The 24,610-nt window shown below is 48.3% G+C and overlaps 1 protein-coding gene across 6 annotated transcripts in view; it reads left to right on the top strand.

Moving 5' to 3' along the window:
* Positions 1-24,610, top strand: part of ULK1 (unc-51 like autophagy activating kinase 1) — a 76,889-nt gene that overhangs the window by 48,365 nt on the left and 3,914 nt on the right. For 2 of the 6 annotated variants that reach the window (XM_040080562.2, XM_040080565.2), the window contains exons 13-28: positions 169-257; positions 2,220-2,385; positions 3,615-3,675; positions 3,961-4,050; positions 8,010-8,135; positions 11,500-11,651; positions 12,467-12,550; positions 13,128-13,390; positions 13,969-14,153; positions 14,962-15,077; positions 15,613-15,756; positions 18,252-18,439; positions 21,018-21,196; positions 21,326-21,444; positions 23,022-23,179; positions 23,390-23,525. In XM_040080562.2, the coding sequence (XP_039936496.1) occupies positions 169-257; positions 2,220-2,385; positions 3,615-3,675; positions 3,961-4,050; positions 8,010-8,135; positions 11,500-11,651; positions 12,467-12,550; positions 13,128-13,390; positions 13,969-14,153; positions 14,962-15,077; positions 15,613-15,756; positions 18,252-18,439; positions 21,018-21,196; positions 21,326-21,444; positions 23,022-23,179; positions 23,390-23,525 (2,256 nt within the window). Of the gene's footprint in view, positions 1-168; positions 258-2,219; positions 2,386-3,614; positions 3,676-3,960; positions 4,051-8,009; positions 8,136-11,499; positions 11,652-11,790; positions 11,914-12,466; positions 12,551-13,127; positions 13,391-13,968; positions 14,154-14,961; positions 15,078-15,612; positions 15,757-18,251; positions 18,440-21,017; positions 21,197-21,325; positions 21,445-23,021; positions 23,180-23,389; positions 23,526-24,610 lie in introns of all 6 variants that reach the window. The other 4 variants (XM_040080561.2, XM_040080564.2, XM_040080566.2 and 1 more) reach the window with 4 other exon arrangements.

Raw genomic sequence — 24,610 nt, forward strand, 5'->3', positions numbered from 1 at the left:
ATAACTGAACAGAATGCTGATTTTCTTTTGTTCTCCTTTAATTGACCACATATGATACATGAGACACATGATGGTGCATGAGATAAACCTGGTGGGAAAAGATGAAGAAGACTTTTTATTATTGCTTGATCTTGGTTTAACCACTTCTTTTGCTTTTGCTGGTTTTAGCTGCTTCCGTGCCAATGCCTTCTTATCCCAGTTCTGGCTCTGGTAGTTCCTCCAGCAGCTCATCCACTTCCCACCTGACATCACCTCCTGTAAGTACAGCTCTGGGGATGCACTGTTTGTGTTAATGGTTTCTCTGCCTGTGTGTTTGAAAATTGAGGTCTCTGCTTTTGCACTCTCCTGGTGCAAATCACTGAACACTAGTTCTGGCTGGGCTTGGTGCAGTATTTTCTCCAGTTTAGAGTTTGGATCCTGAAGACTGGCTTACTCTCCCCAAGACATATTTCAGTGTGCCATTGCCTGTTGGATGAAAAGCCTTTATGAAAGAAGTTGGTATGAACAACACTCGCTTGTCTTGGCAGAGATGGAAAGCTCCTTGGAACCCAAACTGGTTGTTAATTGAGGGTATAGCTCTGCTTCCTTGGCTGCATGTCCTGTGTGTGTTCAAGCAAAGTCTCTGACAATATATCCACCTCCTGCCCAGCATGTCCAGGCACCACAGAGGGACATTCAGCAAAGCTGTTTGCTCAGACCAGGCCTGCCACAGTCCAGTGGTCTTGTGAAAGATGGGTTTTCTCTCTGGCTACCTAAAAGGGTGAAAAATTTCTGGAGGGCAGAATGTTTAAGTGACCAGTGAAGTGACATTCCTCGAGCTCGCTGAACTGAAAGGTTGTTTTTGTAGGCTCTTGGTGAAAGCTGCCTTTGACTTTGAACTCAGGAATGCTGGTGGTGTGATTGGTAAGGGATGGGAGAAGGATGGGACTTTTTCCTCCCTGGCATGACTGGTTTTTTGTTCTGTTCTCTGAGTTTCCCTGGGCCAAAGTATCTCAATTTGGTATGGGAAAGGCTGATAACTGGGTCCCTGAGAGCCTCCCCCCTGCAGCCTGAAGTAGAAGGTGTTTGGCTGAGGCTCTCCTGGCCACAAGACTCCAGGAATGAGCAGATGGTGTGAAAAGCAGACGCACTCTCCTGAGCTTTCCTGGTCTGGGAAGCTTAAGGATGGTGCAGAATCACTGCCAGACTGGGAGGGGGTCTCATGTTAGAGGTTTACTGCACCTCTCCTGCTCTGCCTTAGGAGATTTTGCTGATGGAGGTGTGCTGGCTCAGTCTGGGAAAAATGCCACATCTGCAGGGCAGAGTTCACAGATTGGGTGGAACAGAAAACTTTGACAGCTGGAAGATTTCTTCTGCCTGCATGTACTGTGTGTGCAGAGGGAGGGAGTCCCCAGTGGTGCACCAGGAGAGTCTCTGGAGGGTGAGCAAGGCCTTAATGAGGCCCAAGTGAAAGCTGCTTCAAGTCTTTCTCAGACTGGAAGTGCATTAGGATAAAGATTGTGATCTGCTCCATGGGCAGTTCAGCTGCCTTAAAGCTTTCTTAAACCATCCAGCCTCCTCCATCTGTCTGCAACGTGAGGGGGTTGTGGGGCTATCCATCATTTAGCTGAAGGAAGCAGGAAAATGGGACTTTTTAGGGACTGTCCTGCCTCTGACAGCTGTGAGCTGTTTATCTGCTGAAAGTTTAATCTCTTTTGGGCCTTTCTTTAGCTCCTTAGCAGCAGTACAGCAAAACAGGGTGGTCTTGGAAGTTCAGGAGCACTTATCTCCATGTTACCAAGTAGTGCAAAAGCACAAATAGAGACCAGATGGTTCTATGTTTAAGAACAAAACAGAAAAAACATAACCCTAAAGAACAACCAAAAGTATCTCTGAAAGCTCCTCTCGTATTCCCAGCCATACTAAAGTGAGTTGGTAGAAAATGCATGGTTGATCCGAAAACCTCAGCAGAGGGATGCAGTACCTCAAGTGAATTGTTCTTCTCTGTGGAGCATCAGGCACACTGGAAGTATGTTTTGTGTAACAAAAGATGCGCTGTTCTGACAGGGACATAAAAGGCAGTTTCTTTTCAGCAAACTGAACAGCTGCTTCTGGCAGACCATCAGCCCTGGTTTATCAGCAAAGTGCTGTTTGTAGCCTTGTACAGCTCAGTTTAAAGGATGGAGCAGAATGATGAAGTAGCTGTGCTGAAGCCAGTGTTTGTTTTCTCCTTGAATTAGCAGTCCCTTGGAGAGATGCAGCAGCAGCTGCAGGAGAAGGCGCTGGCATCTCCTACCCAGGATTCTCCCGGATTTATGCAAAGATCCAAGGACTCTGCGGGGAGCAGCAGCAAGAATTCCTCCTGTGACACAGATGACTTCGTCATGGTCCCAGCACAGTTCTCAAGTAAGGTGGTTTCTGAAAATGCAGATGTTCTGAGCAGTGGGGGATGTGCATGTTAAGGGTAGATACTGAAAAGTTGAAAGAGTGATTAAACTTGTCTGTTTTGACTCAATAGTAGGAATGGTTTTGTTTTCAAGCTGGCCGAGACATCTGGCTCTCTGCCTAGTTTCATGGGATATTTTGTAATTACCTTTAAAGACAGGATTTGAGAGTAAAGATTACTTGAGGACCTCAATAAGAGATTGAACCTGGGAATCCAACAGGAAAAGAAGATAAATAGGCTCATAGGGAAAAATATCTCACAGAAGCTTTTACCTTGTTATCCTGTCTTCAGTTTCACTCAGCATTTCAGTCCAAGACAGGATTTCAGCCAGCAAGCTAGATTTTACACTTGAAAAAAATCCCCGAGAAAAACTAAAATATGTTGGTTTTTTTTCTTCAAATGCTCTAAATTTCATTTTAGGACCTTTATGTGTTTATACTTTGTTAGGACTTGCTTGAAAATACAGATGTACATAGAACCAGGGCCTCAGTTCAGCCTATGTCCTTGCACAGGTCCTTAGTTAACCAGCAGAAGGACATTATTCAACCTTGCCCATGTGTGTGGTGCTTTGCTGAGTTGGAACTTGGTGATAACTGCTATGATTCCTCCTTTCACAGTTGCACCACTTCTATTAAAACAGGAATTTGGAGGGGTAGAGTAATCTCTGGAAGATCTCTGATATCCTTATGATAACGGAGGAGCTTGTGTTTTCCCTGGAATCGATGGTGGGACCAGTGCACACTTGCCTGGTGCTGGTCATGTTCCCAGGGTTCAGATGTTTGCTGTGTATCCAGCTGCCAGCTCGTTTGGCTGCCCTGGATTTTTGCCACGGGATGTTGCAAAGCACTGCGAATATCTTGTACCACTTTTACACAGCAGCCAGTGACTTGAACCAGGTGGACATGGACCTGTTGTCTCAAATAATTGTCAGGCTTTGGGCCCCTTCCAAGGGGACTTGCTTTCAGCCTAAATTTTCCAAAACTTCAGGGTGTGAGGATCCTGAGCAGCATCCACCACAAACTTCAGCTTCAGCCCACATGTAGTTTGCAAAACACTGACTTCAGGAATGACTCAGGAGGGCTTGGAGGAACAGGAAATCCTACACAAAAGCTCAATTGCTATGAATGTATAAAGATTTTTAAGAAAATGACCTTGAATTAATCTGTTTCTGCACTTCCTTGTCCCTCAGGTGATTTAACTGGTGAGGCTGCAGGAGGGAAACCAATCCAGGACAGCCTGATGTACAGTGGGTAAGACCTCCAAGGCACCTGAAATTGTCCACCCACTGGAGCCTGCTGGGTGTTTGGGACTGTGGGGTTCTGGTGGATGGGAGGGAAGATGTTCCTGAATTAGCCTTTTTTTCAGGGATCTGGTTCTGACCATTTTCATTTCCATGTGGTGGGAGCAGGATGACAGTCCCCAGAGCTCCCACCGATGAGGTGCTGGGCAGACACAGCTCTGTTGCTGTGTTTTGTAGGAGGGAAACAGGGTTGGTTCCCAGGCTCTGACAGCTGAGTTCTTTCTGTTTTCCTCAGGAGTTCCCTGGTGACTTCAGCAGGCTTGGAAAGCCAGGGAAGGACACCATCTCCATCACCCCCATACAGCAGTTCTCCGAGCCCATCTGGGTAAGAAAAACTGTTTGGTGGTGTTTGTGCAGCACTGAATAATTGAACTTCCATTGACTTCCAGGGAGGGATTTTACTGTTGGTGTGCTGGGCAAGATGCACATTGATCTTCTTAATTAATGGGTAACAAGAAACACCCAGGAGAAACTCCCCAGCCTTGGGCACTGATCAGTCCCAACTACTGAGCCTGTCTCTCCCTCTTCTGGCTCTCAGGAGGGGCTAGGAGAGAGCACAGGAGAGCTGGAATTAACTCTGTTCCCTGAGGGGGCAGGGATTGTTCTCAAGCAGAAGGTAAATGTACTCCACTGGCACGTTCCTCACAGGTGGGGAGAATTCCAGCTAAAGACCCTTGTTTCTAATTCATGCAGTGAATTAGAGCACAACACTTCATCCAAGGCTGAAGGTATGATGGACTTGAGTTATTGGACGAGTGTGGGGGAATGTTGCTCATCTCCCCTTGCTGTTGAAGGACAGATGAGGGCCTGCTGAGTTGTTTGTGGTTTGTTGAAAAGATCCTTGCTCTGTGTCTCTAAAGTAATGCTGATACTGGACCTTGTTTGCTAATGGGGGATGCAGGAGTAGGAGCAAAATGTGCAAACAGGCATGGTCATGGGTTTCATTCCAGCTAAACCAGTTGCTCTAAACTCAGGTTTGGCCTTTAGGAGTGTTGTAGGTGACAGCTGCCCACTCATAACAGCACCAGCTGCCCACTGGGGCCAGACACTTTTGTGTTCTGAAGGTGTTAATGGTCTGTGGAAGGTGATCCCCTTGACTCTGGGCCCTGAAGCTTTAGGGTATGTCCTTGGCTTGCAGGGAGCTGCTGGTGTTGCTTCCCGTCTTGTTCTTGCCTGCTGGGGAAGCAGGACAGCTTTCATCTTCTGTTCTGTCAATATGGCACCTGTCAGGGGAGGACGGTTTAAGGGGATTTCACACTGGGAGATGGATGACCCCAAAATCTTTTTTAAGAAGAAAATATAGTCCAAGGCTGCATGTTGAACACATTTGTCACACGAACAGAGCCCAGAAAATGACAAAACATAGCCTCAAAGCATACAAATTTAACAGAGAATAATGTAGCTCAGAGCCTCGCTGACGTGATCAGATTAATTGGCAAGCGTGTACCACAGTGTGGAGTTTAATTGCATGAGGCTTCTTATGCCATTGCCTGCTAAGCCTTTTAACAGCTTATTCCTTAACTGATTCCTTTGCATTCTGGAGATCAGTCTCTATTAAAGGATTTGGCCTTGCTTCTGGGCAACAGTGAGGAGAAATTCATGAAAGGTGACCACAAAGGCTGCCCACTTCTCACTGCTCACCAAACTGTGCTCATCATTCTCTAGTGGATCCCAGGCTGGCCAGTCAATGCCAGAGGCTTTGATCTAAACACGTTTCCACTCTCACTGTCTTTCCTACTCATTCCCAGCAGCTTCTGTGAAGCAGATGCCGAACCCTCTGGTGCTTCTTCCCATTTTTCTATCTGCCTTGAAGTAACACTGAAAAGCTCGTTTCTGTGCTGTTCAGGATGGGGAGTAAGACATCAGTATTGAAAGACTGGAGCAGTCACTCTGAGTCCAGAGGATACAGCATGCTCTTTGCTCTGTCCCCTCACCGTGCTCAGAGCTGGTGCTACCCAGGTGTGCCCTCACTGGGTTTCAGTGCCCTTCCCTGCAGATGGCACGAGACCTGTTGGTTCAGCGCTTGGCTCCACTGGTGCAGAGGACTCCTGGTTCTCCCTTTGCCTGCTCACTTGGAAGCAGCAGTTCTCCCTTCCATGGTGGCTCCAGGCTAGCAAGCGATGCTGGCTGCAGTCCAGCTGGGACAGAAAGCAAGGGATGTTTTAGAGTGACTAGCAGTGGGTTTTCCACAGGATGCCGTGGTACACTCTAGGACAACTCTCCTTGCTCTTAATTAACAGATTAAGCATTGGGCAGAATTAAAACATGCCAATAGTTGATCCTTTTTTTAAAATGCTTTTTTTTTTTTAACGCTTCCTTGAAGATGCTTAGTAAGTCTAATGAAAGGTAATTTCTTGGATGTACCCCACAGCACTGGGTTTAATACTGTTTTCAAAGAGCTTTTAATTACTGCCATTTAGTTAAACTCCCTGTCCCAGCTTTATCTCTTGGACTTCTGCAGGTTTATGGTCAATTGCATTCTTTAGGGCTTGAGGCCAGTTAGCAGGTTTAGTGTATGTCATCTCATTTGGATAATTTCTTCTGCAACTTGCAGCCTGTGAAGGAAATAAGGACTTAGTATAACTCCTGGAGAGAGGGAGGATCCTTTTACCCAAGAGCTTCTTTTCTGATAAAGAATTTTGACCAGATGGAAAAGATAGCATTTGAAACGTATGTTCGAAGTGAGTGCAAGGTTTCACAGGAACCTTCAGATTTCTTGCTAAAGCTTTGTTTTGTTTATGTCTGTCACAACACCATGTTTTTTACTCATGGAAGGCAGATACCTCAAAGCCTCACCTTTTTGCTGAGCCACTGGAAACCTTGAATGCCTTTATTTTATTGTGTGTCAGTGAGGAATCAAGGCATCCATGCTGCCTTTTGGAGACAAAAAGGAAATTAAGAGTCTGTTTTCTTGGTGGAAGAAATAAAAGCACACAAGGAAGAATATATGCTACTTTAAAAAGTTGAGAGAGGAATTAAAAGATCGGAATAATTTGATCATTCAGCCTTGATGAAAGATCTCTTCCAGTTCTTTGGTTCTCCTGTGATGGAGGAGTGTCTTCACATGCACTGTGTGGAGCTCTGCAGACACTTTTCTGCAGATCAGCTTTGCTCACTGCTGTCTCCATAAAGCACAGAATGCTGTGAGTTTCCTCAAAACAGGAATTTTGGTAATGGGGTGCTTTGAACTGCCAGATAAATCACAAACTCTTCTTTTTTCCCCTGAGTACAGATACGCGTTTTTGCTGAATTAAATACATCCTTTCATGTTTCCATTCCAAGTGCTAGACCCCAAGGAGTGATGTTTCCAGCTTGTCAGGGGCAGACCCAGGTGCATGTCCCCAGTTGTCAATGAGGGAGACTGCAGAAGCTTCATTACCAATAAGATCTTCCAGTAATTGTTCGACATCCCTGCAATTGGTGTTGGCAGCTGTAAATAGCATTGCCATGGCAATTAATCCTAGAATTCTGGGGCCTTTGGGAAAAGACTTTAGGCAGCTACTTAGTTAAATGTGGTATTTGCATGGGTTTTGTGCAGCGTGGTTCGTGTGGAGCCTGGTGGACAGGCCAAGGGTAACCTGGGGGAACAGGTATCAGACATGAGCCAATTCACCTGCTCGCATGGAAGGAGCCTGAAATTTGCAGAATGGACTTGTCCCATTTTGTGTGCGTGGTATTATTCTATCTCGTCCTCGATGGGTATTTAGATGCCAGCTCCTGTCCCTCAAATTTATTTTCTCCTGAGCTGCCTTCTCCACCCTGTAGTAACTTGTCATATTCTGATCCACGCCACCACATTCCCTTCGTGGTGTGAGGCTTCCACAGAGATGCCGTGGCTGCAGCAGTGCCTGTGCATGAGTCAATCACAAGTAGCTCTTGTCAGCAAAGTCTGTGCCGGTGTCCTTTGTGAGCCACTCATGTTTAGCCCCTGCTCAGTGCCCTCTGCTTGGCTGTGAATTTGAGCTGGTGGAAATTAGGCCAGCCGTGGCCTGAAATAGCAGGGCTCTGGTCCTCCTGGAGGGCGTGGTGCGCTTGGGTGTGCGTTTTAACATCAGGCTGTGGGTGGGGATGGTGCTGGAGGAAAGGTGCCTGTTTTCAGGAGATGTGTGCTGCCACTTCCCTTTGATATGACTTTGAACCACCTCCCGGTGCAAACCCACAGCCCCAGAGCAGCCCAGGGGATGCTCCCTGCGTGCAGTTGCTTCATGAAGATAAAATCTCCAATTACCTGGTGGAAGGCCCAGCCCTTACAGGAGGTTGTCTCTGTGTGTCTCCTTTCCACAGCCGGCCAGGGCAGTTCTCCAGCAGCAAGTACGGACACTCGGTGCCCATCCCAGTCCCCACACAAATCCACAACTACCGTCGGATCGAGCAGAACCTGCAGTCTCCCAATCCGTGCTCCTCTCCCCGGTAAGTGCTGGGGCTGGGACGAGGGGGTCTGTAAACAAACTGCTTTCTGTACCTCTATCAATTTCCCCGTGTGTTGGGTTCTCCCCCTCGCTGTAGGGAGCCAGTGTGGTGTGTTTGGGGGTGTTTTTGTGGTGGTGTTGAGATTTATTTGTTAGTACTTTAAATTTTGCCTGCGTGCTTTTATGTGAGAAAATTCCCATCAGCTCAGAGTGAAGGCTGAGTCACTTTGAGTGTGACAGCTTTTCCCAGGCCAGCTATGGATGGATTGGGTGTCCAAGTGTCCAGGCAGAGAGAACCATCCATCTGGCAGATGCCTTTATAAGAGGAAAATTTGAGATAAACAAATGGATGGGGCTACAGAACCTACCTGACTTTACCTTAATTGGTTCCTGTAGCCAGTCATGCCATAGATGATGTGTTGTGCACGAGTTGCATATTCATGTGGTTATGCAGCCAGGACTGAGTAAACCATGAGCAATTTATGCCCGTGAGGCAGAGCATGTTTTCTGAGGGCTGTCAGGAAGACCCTGATGCCGAGTCTGCAGCAGACAGCTGACCTTCTGAGTTCAGAGGTAATGCCTGGTTCATCCAAGACATGTGGGGCTTCCATCTCTTCTCACATATGATTGCTGGTTAGCAGCTGCAGCCCCGGTCACAGACTGATGGGAAGGAGACCAATACAGGGTCTTAAGGCTCTTGTGCGAGCAGAGCACTCAAATGGAAGTGTCTAGGAGGTGTCATGTCTTTTCTAGGATGAGCTGTGTTGGTAGCTGGATTAGTTCAAGTTTAGATTTCAAAAGTAGGGTAATACCTACATCAGCCTAAGCTTGGGCTTTGGCCAGCCTAATTCAGGATGAGACTTATTTGAAGTGGACCCAGGAGCAGAGACACGATATGCAGATATTGATCAGGGATAGGGATTAGCAGAAGGCTTGGTCTGTGTCCACTGTAACTTTAATACTGTTTTATGTTAATTTTTTCGAGTGTGTGGCAGGTTTTGTGGTAAACTCTGTCCTGTGTGCCTTGTGTTTTTGACAGCAAAACTTGTGGACACTGTTTGTTTTGGACCTCACAAGAGTCCTGGTTATCCCTGTGAGGTATAAAGAGAGAGCTCTGGAGAAGGTGCTGTGCCAACCCCAGACCTGGTGATGGGCTCTGGAGTTGAGGCTCACAACCCACAGCTACAGCCAGGGAGCAAAGTGCCACGTTTTGCTCCTTTTAGTCACCTCTGTGTGATGCTGAGGTTGGCATGTCCCTGCACAGGAACTCGAGGAATGGGCCCAATCAGGGTGACTCACAGGCTGCTTTTAGCATCTTCTCAGCATCTCTGGCGTCATGTTTTTTCTGCCCCAGGAAGCCATACTTATCTCTGGCCATCACTTCCTCTAATCAGCAGGTTCAGTAGACACCCTTCAGGAATGGCAGGAGAGGACACATTAAGTGTGTGATTCCACTTTTCCATCAGTTGTATCAAACAGGCCATTGCTGCTGAGAGCTGAGTCATGTTTGCTGAGTCATTTGATTCAAACCTTGACGTACACTCTGGTGTCTGAGAAATGTCCCCCTGTCACCTGACTGGCTGCTGTGTGCCCGTGTAAGGTGGTGTGATTGAGGACAGATGTGTACCTTGGTGAGGTGCTAATTAGACGTGTGTGCCTCTGGCCACATCGCCTGTCCTGCCCCTCTGCTGGCTTACAGCTGACATTCCACATCTTCCAGCAGCAGCAGTCACCTGGTGGTTTTCTTCTGCAAGTTCCTGATCGATAAAATTCAGCCTTCTGCATGGCTCATGGTCTGGAGAATTAGAAACATGGCAGGGCAATACCTTCTGCCACTGAATATCTAGGTGTATTCTCACCTTTCTCTTTGGAAATTCATTTTGCTTCAGGGCCAGGCACTTGATGAGCATTAGCCTCTGAATCTGGAGCAACCTGAAAAGAAGTGATTTTTAGGTTAAAATTTTCAAGTATTTCCTTTTTTCCAAGCATGTGATTATAACATGGGTTTACTTGGCTGCAAAATGTGGTAACACCTTGAATAGGGGCAGGGAGGTTGGCAGACCAACTATCTCAACTACTGAAATAGATTTTTTTTTTAATGTATTTATTTATTTATTTTCTGAAATGTGGCATAAAGTGAAATACACACCTAGAAATGTTGTTGAGTAGATTTCCTGACAGTTCATCACGATGATTCTGCCATTCCTGGCACTGCTGAACCCCACATCCTTTGTTCCTTCTGTTCAGATTCATGAGGACAGCTAAATGCAGCATCCCTGGCAGAGCAGGCAGGATACCTTAGTGACAGCATCTTTCAGTGGCTCAAGCACAGAGGGGCTTTTTATCAGCAGTCATTGATTCCTGTCCAGAAAACCACCTACTGGTTGAGACTAATGCTCTTGTAACAAGAGAAAAAGTGTTTCCAAATGGAGAATGGAATGAAGGACTTGATGAAAAGACTGTGTTCTCATATAGAGGAGTGTAATGGGAACCTTGGTGAAGGAGCCTGCAGAGGCAGAATGGCATTGCAATTTAGGTTGTGTGTCCTTAATGATGGGGAAAAGATTAACATATTGAGAAATAATTAATTAATATGCAATAATCCTGTCTCTCTCCAGACTGATGGTGTGTATGTACTCACTTTCCCACTAGTTTCCTCTTCTGTTTCATTTCAGCACTGACTAATACTCAAGGTTCCTGCATGTGTGAGCCTTCACAAGGAGTTGAAGGCATTTAGACAGGCAGTTCTCACTGTCCAGCCCAAAACCCCGAATTCCTCTGGGTAGTTGTGAAGTGTTTCAGATCTGACAGCCACACACTGTTGTGTTTTGCTGTTTTGCTCTGTGGCTCCTGATTTGAGTCCAAGCCCCGTTGCAGAGCTGTGCATTGGCACTCTGTACCTTGGCTTTGAGCACAGAGCTTTCTGCCTGAAGGCTGCTCTGACTAAAGGGCAAGTGGCTCAGCACAGGAGGCACACTTGAATAAAGCCCTCTCGGGGCATTCTAGAGACACTGCCTACAATAAACATCTTGGACATGGCAAGATAGGAAAATCTGTCTTGTTCAGGATTAATGTAGATACCTGCAAGCATCTGAGGTGTCTCTGAAAAATGACTGTCCAGCCTACAGCTAAGCTAACCTTGATTGTTCTTTTCATTTATTAGAATTGGAACTCTTGGGAGCAAGGATTAGCATCTTAATCTGTTTTGGTGTAGTCTTAGAACAGTGGGATTTTGATCCAGAATAAACAGTCATGAAGTTCTGCTTTTGTGGGAGTAACTGTATGTGTGCTGGGTGATGCTGTTCTCCTTCCTCTTCTGCACTGGCCTCTGGAGTAACCTGTGTGCTGCTTTTGTCTCCTGTAAGGTCTAGTACGGTCCGGAGGTCCAGCAGTACAAGTCCTCTTGGTTTTCCCAAAACTGGTGCTTCCCCTCCTTATCCTGGAGAGCATGGATCTGTGTCCAGCACTAAAAAGCTCTCCTTTGGTGGTGCCAAGCCGTTCATGCCATCACCACAAGGTAAGATGTGAGCTGGCACATTGCTGTCCTAATAAAATCATTTGCCTCTTTCCTGTAAAGAGTGGGGTTTTGACCAGCTGTAGCTGCCAGGTCGTAGAGAGTTCAGACTGTTGTGTTCCCCTGTGGTTCTTCTCCACAGATTATTTGACAAGTGTTTTGACCTCAGTAAAACGGAGAGAAAAATACCTGTTAGCCCCAGGAGAGGCAAGCTTTGCTTTGGTGCCTGCATCAAACATTTTACTGCCCTCAGAAGAGGGCGTCTGTAAGTGCAAAGTATCTTTTTACTGCCTTGGGTTGGGGTTAGAACAAATGCAAGGCAATTATCGTCAAAGCAAAATTCTGACCAGCTTTGAAAGGGCTTGAACTTCCAGAGTGAAAAGTTATGGCTAAATATCTGCTGGCCTGATCTAGGTGCTAGCAAGCAGTTCAGATGGAAAGGGACAAGAGAAATCCCAATGTGCAATGGATGCTATTTGTTTTCTGTAAAAGAACAGGCTGATATAATTCTCTATCCCTGGTGTTTCCAATCCTGTATTTATTAGTCTTTGCTGATGGGGAAATACAGAATATTCATATTCTATTCCTCTGAACTAATATCACTGCAAAGTCAGACTAAAACTTGCTAAACTAATACCAGGCAGAGGTTTTTTTTTACCTCCTTTTACAGGAGCTGAGGCTCTTCTCACCTCACAGCTAGGGCTGAGAAGAGGGAAGAGATAACTGTCATCTTTCTAAAAACAGGTGGTGCATAGTGCTGTTCTTGCCTATGAAAACTTAATACTGAATTAACTTCTTTTTATTTCATTCCCTCACAGTTGGAACAATCCCAGAGCAGCCCAGTCAGACTGTTATCCCGTCTTCTCTTGGAGCAGAAGTGAGAAGCCGTGTTCCTGCTGCCAGTGCGTTGGTCCTTGCTTTCCTTCATTATTCCTATGGATAAAGCCGGAACTGTAGTCTCAGGGCATTCTAGGTTGGGTTGGTTGCTTCAGCAGCTTCTCTGGATGTTTGGCCAGGCAGGATCTCTGTGTGCTGGTGGGAGTTGATCCATTCCCATCCTGTCAGCCAGCATCTTCCAGTGCTGACAGATCCTGTGTTGCAAAAACTCAGATTTGGGACTTGGAAGCCAATGGGTTGAGTGAAGGAAAAACTACTCAAAACCTCCAACACCCCCTTTGCCAGGAGGCCTGCTTGATGTGTAGTTCCCTTGCTGCTGAACTCTGACAGTCAGGGTCTGTGTCTCTGAATGGGTGGCAATGAAAGAAAGAAACTGCATTTTTATTTCCCTGTTTTTCATATCTCATCCTCCCACAGACTCAGAACACGACCAGGCCTGGCAGTGCTGTGGCTCTGCTCAGTACCATGCTTAGCCATAGAAGGTTTTGATCTGCAGCTGTTTGAGCTGTAGATCCTGGGATCAGGCTGTCTCTCAGTGTCAGAACCAGGCAGTGATGGGGTTTGTCACTCTGTGCCCTCCAGGTTCCTTGGCGCCCGAACAGTCTCCTCGAGGGATGGGCTCCCGGCTCCACAGTGCTCCCAACCTGTCGGATTTGCATTCCTGCAGGCAGAAGATAACCAAGCAGCACTCTGATCCTCTTGTTGCTCACTTTGGTCATACCCCAGTCAGCCAGCCTCTGCAGATTCATGGCTTGCAGCACTGCCGGCAGCTCCGGTCCTCGCCAAAGCTCTCTGAGTTCATGCAGAGAAGCCCTTTGCCAACGATAATGGGCTCCCCTACGAAGGTATGCCCAGGAGTCTGCTTTTGGGCCTCTCACAGCTTGACCTTCTGGGTGATTAGGGGATGAGCTGCTGCAGGAGCAGATAACTCCGACCTGGATTTATCAGCGCTTGCTCCTGTCCTGTGAGGGCTGTGCAGTGATGTGTGTGAAATGGGGTGTCCTGCTTACCGTGGGCAGCTGTGCCCTGGCAGCAGCGCTCAGCAGCTGAGCAGAGCCTGCCTGGGGAGCAGGCAGGGGAAGGAGCTGCCCCAATGGCCCCTGGGGACACGGTGACCTGGCTGTGACACAAGCGTGTGTCCGGCAGGAATCCCCAGCAGAGGCAGCAGCCCGTGGCAGCCCTGTGCCTCGTGAGGAGCGGGCACCGTGACAGCATTTCCTCTGCTTACAGAATTCTCAGCAGTTCGTTGTCCTTTCATTTTAGCCTTTCTAGGATTAGGGACAAATAACTGTTCAGGGTGGGATTTCTGCCCTTATTTCTGGCAGGTTGTTAGACAGTTTAATTTTGATAAACAAATGGGGACCGAGAGGAACCTTCCTCCTTCATTTTAAATGCAGATCTCTGTTCTTCCTATTCTTCTTAGGCTGTGTCTCCGTTTGAGTTTCCCAAAACCCCAAGTTCCCAGAATCTCCTCACCCTGTTGGCCCATCAGGGGGTCATGATGACACCAACACGGAACAAGACCTTGCCAGATCTGAAGGAGATGGGTCATTTCCACTGCCAGCAAACTGGGTTGGGATTGAGGCCTGTGGAGGAGATCAAGGGCAGGTGAGCTGCAGTCTGCTTCATACAGTGGTGCTTCACTCCTCAATACAGGACAGATGGGGCAAATTTCAAACCCCAGCTGATGCTGAAGTTGTAGTGAGGCATCAGTAAACATTGTGCAGTTATCTGCTAGCACCTTTGGATTGCAAACAGGTATGGTGCAGACTTTAAAAGTCTTCCTCTAAAGGGACAGGCTGTGGCCTGTATTTTTTAAAATGAAAGATTGTCTGCAGCTTCACACCGTGTTTAGTGTGCAGAGTTTCAACAAGTGGGGTTGCAGGACTTTGTTACCAGACAAGCAATTGCTCAGATGCTTGGCTTGCCCTCTGTGGGGCCTGTCATGGAGGAGAAGCTGTTCTGGGTGTTCCTCCTCCACCAAACAGTGGCACAGGCCTTCAGAAGAGAGATGCGTTGGAAAGCCACGTGCTGGCTGTCACGAGCACTGCAGGATAGAATCACTCAGGTGCTGGTGTTAAGTTTTTCTTACCTGCCTCTCTGCACACTGCAGCTTTCCCCAGTGTATTGGAGGAGTCCTCTGATATTAATTTTCATTCCTTTCAACAAAAACAAATTGCGTTGTATTAATGTAGTGAGGACTTGCTTTACTGCAGTTAGTCATGACAACTTTGTGCTTTCTACAAATAGCAGCAGGTGCTTCAGATGCTCTGTGGAAAGAGTGGTTTTTTCAGCTCCAGACTGTTTACTGTGTGGTGTTAAGTGGCTGTGGACCAGGAATAGCACAAAGAAGTGAAGTTAGCTGACACCTTGCACCTGTTGACTTTCAGCATCATGTTGTGTGTACTCTTTTTAGATCTCTGAGCACGGGCAGGCTCACTGACCTGCTTCTAAAGGCGGCCTTTGGGGCACAGATCTCGGAAGCTGGCAGCAGCGACAGCCTGAACAATGAGAAGCCAATGGAAATTGCAGGTAGGTGGGGAGGCCAGGCAGATCTGGCAGGATGTCCTGGGCTGGGATTTGCCTACACCCCTCCTGCAAATGGGAGGCTGCTTCGCCGGTGGCTCTTGGCACAGGAAGCGGGTGCCGTGTGTGAGGAGTGCAGCGGTGTTTGCCTTCCCCTGCTCTGTGGGCTGTGTGTGCTGTGGAACTGCTGGATAGCGGTGTGATTTTTGTAGGCAGGGCTTCCTCTTTTGGCCCTTTCTGAGTGTGATAACCTGTGGAAGCGGTGGCTTGGTGCCAGGCGGCTCGAGTGTGAATGGCTGCGCAGGGGTGGGTGTTGTGGGCGTGCAGGCCAGGCAGCGAGGAGGGACAGCAGCTGCAGCAGTGGCTGGCGCTGCCCGGGCTCTGTCCTGCGGCCCGTGGTGCTGGGGGTGCCTCACTGGCCCGTGCTGGCACCCGGTGTGCCCCAGGAGAGTCTGCAGGAGCACACCCGCCGGGCGAGGCACCGTGCTCTGAGTGACCTTCCTGTAACGCCGGTCTGCACCTTTCAACTGTGTCTCCCCAGCTCCCTCAGGTGCTTACGGAGGGACCCTGCACTCTGGTGCCCGGGCTGGGGGCTCTGCCAGCCCGTCCCCAGTGATTTTTACTGTCGGATCCCCTCCCAGTGGAACAACCCCCCCACAGACCACGAGGACCAGGATGTTTTCAGGTAAAGGGCCGATACCTACCTGCCTGTTCCAGTGGGAATGCCTGGGGCAGAGAGATGTGTCGCATTCCTTGCTGCAGGGCGCTGGTGATGGCAGAAGGCTGCTCAGAGCAATCAGGAGAGCTCAGCTGGTCTCAGCACCTTTGAGGTTCTAGTGCTGGCTCCTGCCAACCCCAGTGTTTGCACTGGCATTAGTGCCAGAGAGTGGTTTTCCAGTATTGTAAGAGACAGGCAAACTTTTACTTTATTGCTCTCTGCTTCTGGAATAGTGCTGCAGCCGTTCACAGAACCACTGTTGCTGAGGTCAACAAATGTAAAGACTGTGTTGTGTTCTGATCGTTCTCCCCATGGGTTATGGATGAGCTATAAAAGATGAGCGTGACTATCTGTGCCCAGCAGTTTCAGTGCACAAGGACTGTTGGGAAAGGGCCAGGAGGGCTCTGTGTGAAAAGCTATTAGAGGTGTTACTTATGCTGAGCTGCTTAGGTAGGAGATGGGGAAATGCACTCCTGCTTGGCAGATACTCCTTGTAAGACACCAGTGCTGTGGCCCGGTCAGCCAGCACCTGAGGCTGTGGTAGTTGGCCTTTTTGGGATGGAGTGTCTGGAAGTTGGAGTCTGTGTTCAGTTTAAGAAAATATTCGGACACATTTTGATTTGCATATTTCGCTTGTTTGGTTTTTTTGTCTTGGATGTTCCTCATCTGAATGTACTTGACTCTGTTGTTCTCAATTACTGCAGGGGAAGTTTGGAGGTGACCATGAATAAGCTGCTTGACTGGGATGGGAGTACATGTGGGCTTGGTTCCTGTGTATAACTTGTATTTCCATCCTAATGAAAACCACTCATGTCTGTGATTGCCTGGCAGATTGGAACCACAATCCTTTCTTTGTCTCATTAATTTGGAGAGTGAGCTTTAAGACTCATAAATAAAACTGTGTGAGGGGCCTGTAGCACAGTGGGGTCACTGTCCTGGCTACAGCCTCCAGCTACTACTGCAATGTGATGGATGGAGGATTCAAACCTCCTGTGTTGCATTTCAGGGATAACAGCAGTCTGTAAGCAGATCCAAGTATGAGATTTTAGCAGGTTGATGCTCAGGTGCTCAAGGGTCTGCCCAACAGTCAGGATGTCAATGGGAAGCCTGGAATAGGAGGCTGTTGAAAGTGAACCTGCAGCACACGGTGTTGGGTCAGGGTGACCAAAGCAATGCTGCAGGACCAGCTTCGTTTATTAGGCCTGTGCAGGATCCTCATGTTATAGTTAATTCACAAAGCTAATGGTGGAAAAGGGAGATTTGCAAGCTGAAACTTTTCACCCCAAGTGCTTGGACAAGCCATGAGTAAGGATGTAACTAAAGGCAGAGACTTTCCGTGAGTCATTCTAACAATTTCTGCAAACAGCCTCTTGGAATTACAGGGCATCCAGAATGTGATGTTGTAGGTCCTCTCTTGTCTCTGAGACAACTGGAAATACTCTGCCTGTCTTTGATGATCCACTTAGCTTTGAAGCATTGCTGCCGACATGGAGAGAGCTTTTGGGAGGAGAAGAGGCTGTGCCTCTCTGCAGATCTGTTGGGCATTATTATATTGCTGAACCTTTTGAAGGCAGGGTAGGGCAGTAAATTGAACTTGCGGTTAGAAGAGAAACTTCTTCCTCCAAAAGACCAGTGAGAGTGGAGAGAACACCACCTGGGTAGAAATCAGAAGAGTGTTAGAGCTGGTATTGTCATCCCCATCAGACAGAATGTTTCCCTCTGTGGCACTGTGCCACAGGTGGGAAAGCCTCTGGAAGTGCTGAATGTATTGTGAATACTCCGAGACAAAATCTCCTTTGTACTCCTAGGGTGGATTCAGTGGTCAAGAAGAGGAAAAGCTGATGGAGGGAATTGTCTGGTGGATACCACACCTGCAGGGTCTCCAGAACCCTAGGGTTAGGGTCTTGACTCAGCTGGTCACTCATTCTCTGCCCAGCCTCTTTTTTATAAAGAGGGGAAAGCAAAAGTGCAGGGCATTAAATGGAAAACTCTTCTGGCTTGCATGCAGGATGTTCTAGAACCATCACTTAGAGTGCTCATTCAGTGACAGTAATAGCAAAAAGGCAAGGAGCCAGGGTTCAAACCGTGCTACTCCATGGTGGGGAGGTTGGCTATGACAGTGTATGGTAAAGATCAGCCCAAGATATTGTGGGAGGACTCAGAAAGGGTTTAGCCAAGAAAAGGGAAAATAATTTCTTCTGAATTATCTCCATAAATGATTGTTGTTCTGGAAGGTGCTTTAAATCTGCCTGAGTTTGTAAGCTGGTTTGCCTCAGTCACTAAGGAGCTTATGGTGGGGAGTGCATCCAGAGTCCTTGCATCTTCCTCCAAAGTACCTCTTGCTGGCTCCTGCCAGATCCAGGACCCCGAATCCTACAGAATTCTCTCTCCTGCATGAGGAATGTCTGCCTGGCATGCTATTAATACTTCCACTTAATTCCTTTGTTTGTTTTTTTTCACAGTGGGGTCTTCCAGCTCTCTCAGTTCTGGAGGCTCCTTCAGTGGGAGGCACTTGGCAGTGGGAGCTGCTGGGGAGGCTCTGGAGGGCCTCTCGAGTCTCCGGTACGCTTTTGCCGATCCCATCACTGCCAACCTGGAAGGTGCTGTTACATTTGAGGCACCCGAGCTGCCCGAAGAGACACTCATGGAGGTGGGTATATCCCAGGGGCAAAGGACAGGGGAATAAAAATAGAGCAAATCCAGACAACTCCATGCTTTGTTTCCAAAGGCAGAGCAAACAAGACAGCAAGTTCCAAGCGAGCAAGGCCAGTGAAGTGCTCACAAACCCCAGGGCATATTTAGCACCAAGCCCATTAGTCCATGTAACAGCCCATGACTGGGGTTAAAATTCCCCATTTCCAAAGCTGAAAATGCAGGTTGGAAGATGAGTTATCCAATGCATTCTGTATTAAGGACCTGTGAGGCAAACCTGCCTGCTTTGGGCGTCTCCCTTTTTAAAAGGCTCAGCATTAGTGCTGGCTGACCTGAGAACGTGAGTAGCTCAGTGCCTGCCTGGTGCACTTGGGGAGTCAGCAGTGATATGGTCTCTGCTGAAAGGATTGAAAACAAACTAAACCTGACACTTCTGTTCCTGCTGGGGACGGGGGGGACGCCGTGTTCTGTACCAGAAGAGCTGAACCAGATTGTGGAGCTGAGAGGCTGCCAGGCTCCCCTTCTCTGCAGGCTGAAGCACAGCAAATGCTGTTATAGCTGAGATATATTTGAAATGTAGGTCAGGCTGCCCATTTGCAGTGGAGGTGGGAGGCAGATTCAGTCACACTTTTGGCTCTGTTTGTAATAACACCTTGGGTTGTCTGGGACTGGAGAAGGCTCTTTGTGTCTGACACTTGTTGGTGCTGCTTAAAACCCCAAGATACCAAGAGAGATATTCACACATTGTTTCAAGGATGTGGGTTTGCTCCTCTACTTCAGATTTTGTCGAGGTCTTTTTTTCTGTAAGTTCTGCACTGGATTGCATTTGTTGGCTTCATTACCTGTAAAGCCACAGGACAAAGGCTTCCAGCAATGATGTGATCACAACAGCAGTCAGTTTAACTGAGCATCCTACCTGTGTGAGGTGACAGAAGTTTGGGGCCCTGCCAGCTGCCACCACTTGAGATGCTGGTCTGAAGAGAAGTGTCCTAATGAATTATCAGTTGATCTTGGAATAGCACTCAGCTTCTCTGGCTGTAATGAGTCATTTGGCTTCAGTCATCAGCACAGTAATCCGTTTGCATGTCACAAAACCTTTACAGAAGGTTCCAAGACCCTTTTGTGCTCTGTGGAGTTGGCCAGAATGCAAACCTGGCAGGTTTTCTGATTTCTGCTCATCTTTCAAGGCACTGAAGTCTTACTGTTGAAGTGCCCCTGTTTATCTTGAGCAGCGCTGTTGGTTCGGGTGGGTGGTTCTTCTGTCTTTTGTGAAAGTTTCTTTAGGTGCAGACAAGGCATACTGGAGGCTGGGGTTTAGTTTCTTTTGCAGTGCTCTAAAAACACGATACAGAGATGGCTACAGAAGACTTGTGATGGCAAATGAGGCCATAAATGCCAGCACAGTTAACAGAAGCTGACTGTAGGCAGAGGAAGGACTGCCTGTGGTTTAGAGATAAGAGGCTGAGACCTGCAAGACCTCAGCAGTTTCCTGCTCTGCCACAGACTTCTTGTATGACTTGGTAATTGCTTAATCTCCAAGTTCCTCCTCTGCTTTTAAAGAAAATTGAGGAAGATGGAGATAACACTTCCTCGCTGTTCTGGACTGTCCAGGTAGCAAGGTAGTGGGAGGGAGAGATTCATGTTCCTGATAGTTAAAGCTGCCTGAGCAGCCAAGTGCCTGAGCCAGTGAAGGAAAGAAAGAAGCTCCCAGATCTTGATCATTGGGGTTTTCTGGTAAATTCATGTAGGGAATATCTTTACCGTCTTTGAGAGAACTGAGTCAGTGAATCTTTGAAGACCAGGTTACCCACTTCTCAACAGAGAGTACAAACAATGAAGCTGGCATCTGACCCAGGCAGCAATTCACTTTGCAGACCCGCAGGCATTCAGTTTTTCCACAAATACTAACTTCCCAGAACTGGTTGCTGTGACTTAAGCAATGCAGCTTCCCAGAAATGGGATAATCCCCTTTGATCTGTCATAGCAGAGGAAAAACTACTCTGAGATGACCACAGCACTTGGTGTGAGCACTTCCCTCACCAGCTGGGCAGAAGTTGCAGATAAAAGGTTGTTCTTGCTGTCTCCTCAAAGAACCTCACCCAAGGCTCACTGCACTGAACTGGGAGAGGTTGAAGGCTGGGATGTAGGGTGGGAGACATTTTGTTGGCAGTTTTCTGTAGTGTAGGAGGTTTTCACTCTCATGAAATTCACATTGGCATTGCTGTAGTGGGAACAAGAGCTGGGCTTATGGTGCAGATGGTCTCTCCCCATTCCTGGCTGACTTCTGAAAGAATCCCACAGAGCTGGGATGCTCCTTGGGAAGGGAGCTGGTAATGTTAGAGTAAGTCTCACCAGTTTCTCCAGGGAGCTGTCTAGAAATTTCTGGTCTGGGGCTGTTTTTTGCTGCTGTTCCTGTGGAAAAGGAACCAGTGCAGGCTCCAGGCTGAGTTTGGCCCAAAGCAGAGCTGTAAGGCGGTCTGGGGGTGAGGTGTTGTTTCTGTGAGCTGGAGTGGGTTGCTGGCACAGCTCAGGTCAGCAGCTTTCCCTGTAACTCCCCCTTGGCATCCCTTCAACAGCAAGAGCACACGGACATCCTGCGCAGCCTGCGCTTCACGCTGGCCTTCGTGCACTACGTGATGGAAATCGCTGCTCTGAAGGGCAGCTCCAGTGACATGAGCAGCTCGGTGACATCTGAGTACCAGCTCCAGGAGAGCGTGGTGGCCGACCAGATCAGCCTCCTGAGCCGGGAGTGGAGGTAAGGACGGGCAGAGCTGCCCAGCTCCCAGGGCTTCTGTCGCTCCCTCCACCTCACACATCCTTGTGTACCCACAGTCCTTGGGGACACGGAGCTGCTGTCACATTGATCTGTCTGCTTCCTTTGCAGCTATGCAGAGCAGCTCGTGCTGTACCTGAAAGTGGCAGAACTTCTATCCTCGGGGCTGCAGATGGCCATAGAGCAGATCAAAGCTGGCAAGCTGTGCCTCTCCTCCACCGTCAAGCAAGGTAAGGGGCTGCTGCGCTCGTGGGGAAAGGGCTCTCCTGGAATGGAGCTATTAAAAGTGTCACAGAGGATATGGAGGGGATGGAGTGAGTGTGAACCTCACCAGGGTGGTGGGGGCTCATTTGTGATTGTCCCTTTGTGAAGCTGGATTTTTATTCACACTGAGAATGTTCCTCTCTTCACATTGACTTTGTGGCTTAGAGCTATTGCCATGCTCCTCTGAGACTCTTCAGCAGTAATTGTAAGGAGGGGGATGTACCTTATCTGATTCCTTGTATGTCTGTCTTAGGTGCTAATGTGTACTTGATGTAAGCCCAGCTTAATTACACAGTGCATGTCCTAGGAAGTGCTTACTCAGCAAATAGACACTTGTCCTGGCAGTGATGATCTTTCAAGTGAAACAAAAACACAGGAAGTGAAGTACTGGTAATGCCAGAGTCACTTATTTGCTGGTGTTACAGCTTTACATTTGTATCTGACTGGCTGTGGTGAGAGCTGGATGTGAGTCAGTGATTAGAAAAAATAATTTAACAACTCCCATTGTAATATTACTGAGGGAGCTTTTTGAGGCACTTGAAATACTTGACCCACCTGCTGCCTACCCCAAGAGCTTTGTCTTTGCAAGTATTTGTGCTGCCTTGGGATGGGGTGTAAAAAAATGGAAGTTAAATACGATGAGCACACATATCTTGTAGCAGGAAGTGTGGAGCAAAGTACATCAAATTTAGCTACACGTCTTCCACAAGTTCAAGGCTAGCAGGAAAGTTGTCATAACCCAAATAAATTGCTTCTTTTCAGAACAGATTGCAGGTTTTAGATTTGTAGTGTTCTTTGTCCTTCATTGTGGGGAAATTGGGCAAGGGTGGCTTGTCTTGTTTCATGCAGCGTGGGGATTTTAAATGTGTGTGTAGGAGTTCGTACTCGTCAGATGTTGGTGGGAGTTTGTGTTCAGTACTCTGTGTAGATCATGCCATGTAGCTAGGGAGACTCAGCCTGTGGCATCCCTTGCAATTTTGGATTGTTATTTAATTGCTCAGGGTCAGATTTGATTCCTGATTCCCTGTTCTGAAACCTTCCTGCACAAGCTGCCATGGTTCAGGAGAGGCGGTGGCCGTTCACAGGCACCCACGTCTTCTCTCAGTGCAACAGCAGAGTCCCAGGAGAGATTCCCTTGCTTAGTCAGTGCTGCTGATCCACACTCCAGGAGCTCCCACGTGTGAGCCACGCTCCCTTCACAGCACACCATCACCCACCAAGTAGCAGAAGCTGCTGCTGCTGGTGTGTGAGACATCCTGCACGGAGCAAACTGCTCCTGCCTTGTGACTGCCGGGGGAAAGAAAAATAGACCTGGCCTCAGGTGAACCAGACATGTAGGAGTTGCCATGTGCAGGCTTCTAACTGGTGAAGGTGACAGAGGAAAGGGAAAAAAACCTCATGGTGCAGGGCTTTCCTGCCAATCTCTTGGCTTTAACGGCACCCCGTTGTCTCCAGGTTAATCCTTTCGGATCCTGCACGTGGGGATAGGAGGCACAGGAAGAACTGTGAGTAGTGCCTAAAGCATTTCTTTCTTTTACTGTAGTTGTGAAGAAGCTAAATGAGCTTTACAAATCCAGTGTATCCTCCTGCCACTGCCTCAACATGAGACTACAGAGGTTCTTCTTGGACAAACAGAAGCTCATGGATCGGATCAACAGCATCACTGCAGAGAAGCTTATCTTCAGCTACGCTGTGCAGATGGTAAAAACCTCACCCTGCCTGGGACTGGGGTTAGCACAGAGCACTGTTGGGCATTCATGGTTCCTGCTGGTGGCCTTAGCAGGTGACTCCCCACATGATGCTCCCCTCTGGAGGCTGGGCAAGGGAGGTGTCCATGCAGCTGAGGGACTGTGCTGGGAAAGCTGGGTGTGCTCTGGGAATAACCTCTTGGCACTGGGTTGTTGCCCTCAGGTGCAGTCTGCAGCCCTGGATGAGATGTTCCACCACAGAGAGGACTGTGCACAGAGGTACCACAAGGCTCTGCTGCTAATGGAGGGGCTCCTGAACATCATCACGGAACAGGGGGACATAGAAAACATCAGTAAATGTGAGTATTAAGTGACTTCTCATTTTTTTTCCCTAGCTAGAACATGTGGGCTTTTTAGCTGCATGGATCAGAAATTTCAGTTTCCAGCACCATTTTTTTTTTTCCTTTGGCTACATTTTGGTGGACATAGCAGAGATCTCTTGGCTTGCTACAGCTCCTTGCAGCCTGGCCTTCTGCTTTTCCAACAGAAAAACTGTTAGAAATGCAGGTCCTTGTTCTGAGCCACATTTTGAGAGCTTCCCCTGCAGAGCTTTGTGTGCTCTCCGTGTGTGAAAGAACTTGCTGAAGGAAGTGGTTTGGCAGCAGCAGGGGCCTGGGGTTGGTTTTCCAGCCAGCTTTGCACAGAGCACTTGGGAGTGTGAACCTGCAGTGGCTGCAGGACAGAGATGGCTGGGCAGCACAGCAAGGGCTCCTTCCAGCACATCTCTGAACCAGGACTGCTCACCTGCCTGCTTCCCCAGCCCTGAGCCTGCCTGGGAAGGCAGCAGACAAACTCTTCTCGTCAGCAAGTGCTTGCTGTAGCAGTGAAAGCTGAGCTCTGACCTGCTGTCCTTGGGCCTCCTCTCCCAGGGAGTCTGCTGCTCCGAGCTGTCCCCTCTCCAGTGCTCTCCCTGTCCCCTGAGGGCTCTTACTGGAGAGGAAAGGACTGATCCACTGCTCTGAGCACACTTTCCCTGCCCTTATGGCTGGGGTTTAATCACCTCTATCACCTCTCGCTATGAGTGGTGGGGAGTAACCATCATCTGTCAGAGCAGCTTGGCTTGGCCTGGGCTCTGCTTCACCACGGCCATCCCAGCACACCTGCAGCAGTGCCAGCAGTGTCCCTGTGGCCACTGCTGGCACACCATGTGCCTGTCCCCTCTGCTGGCCACCCACTGCCTGCCTGGGGCCAGCATCCAGAGCACTGGAGAGCTCTAGTCGTCCATGGAGGCAGAGCCCTTGGATAGGTAATGAGAGGAGAGATCTCTGACTCCCAGGCAATCAGTCAGCTAATTATCACCAACTTTCACAGCTGACAGGAGGCTCACTGAAGGAGAACAAAGGGAAATGGGCAGGTGGTGTGTGGTACTGGAGTGCTAAGTGAA

Source organism: Hirundo rustica, chromosome 17, assembly GCF_015227805.2.
Source record: "Hirundo rustica isolate bHirRus1 chromosome 17, bHirRus1.pri.v3, whole genome shotgun sequence".
Lineage (NCBI taxonomy): Eukaryota > Metazoa > Chordata > Aves > Passeriformes > Hirundinidae > Hirundo > Hirundo rustica.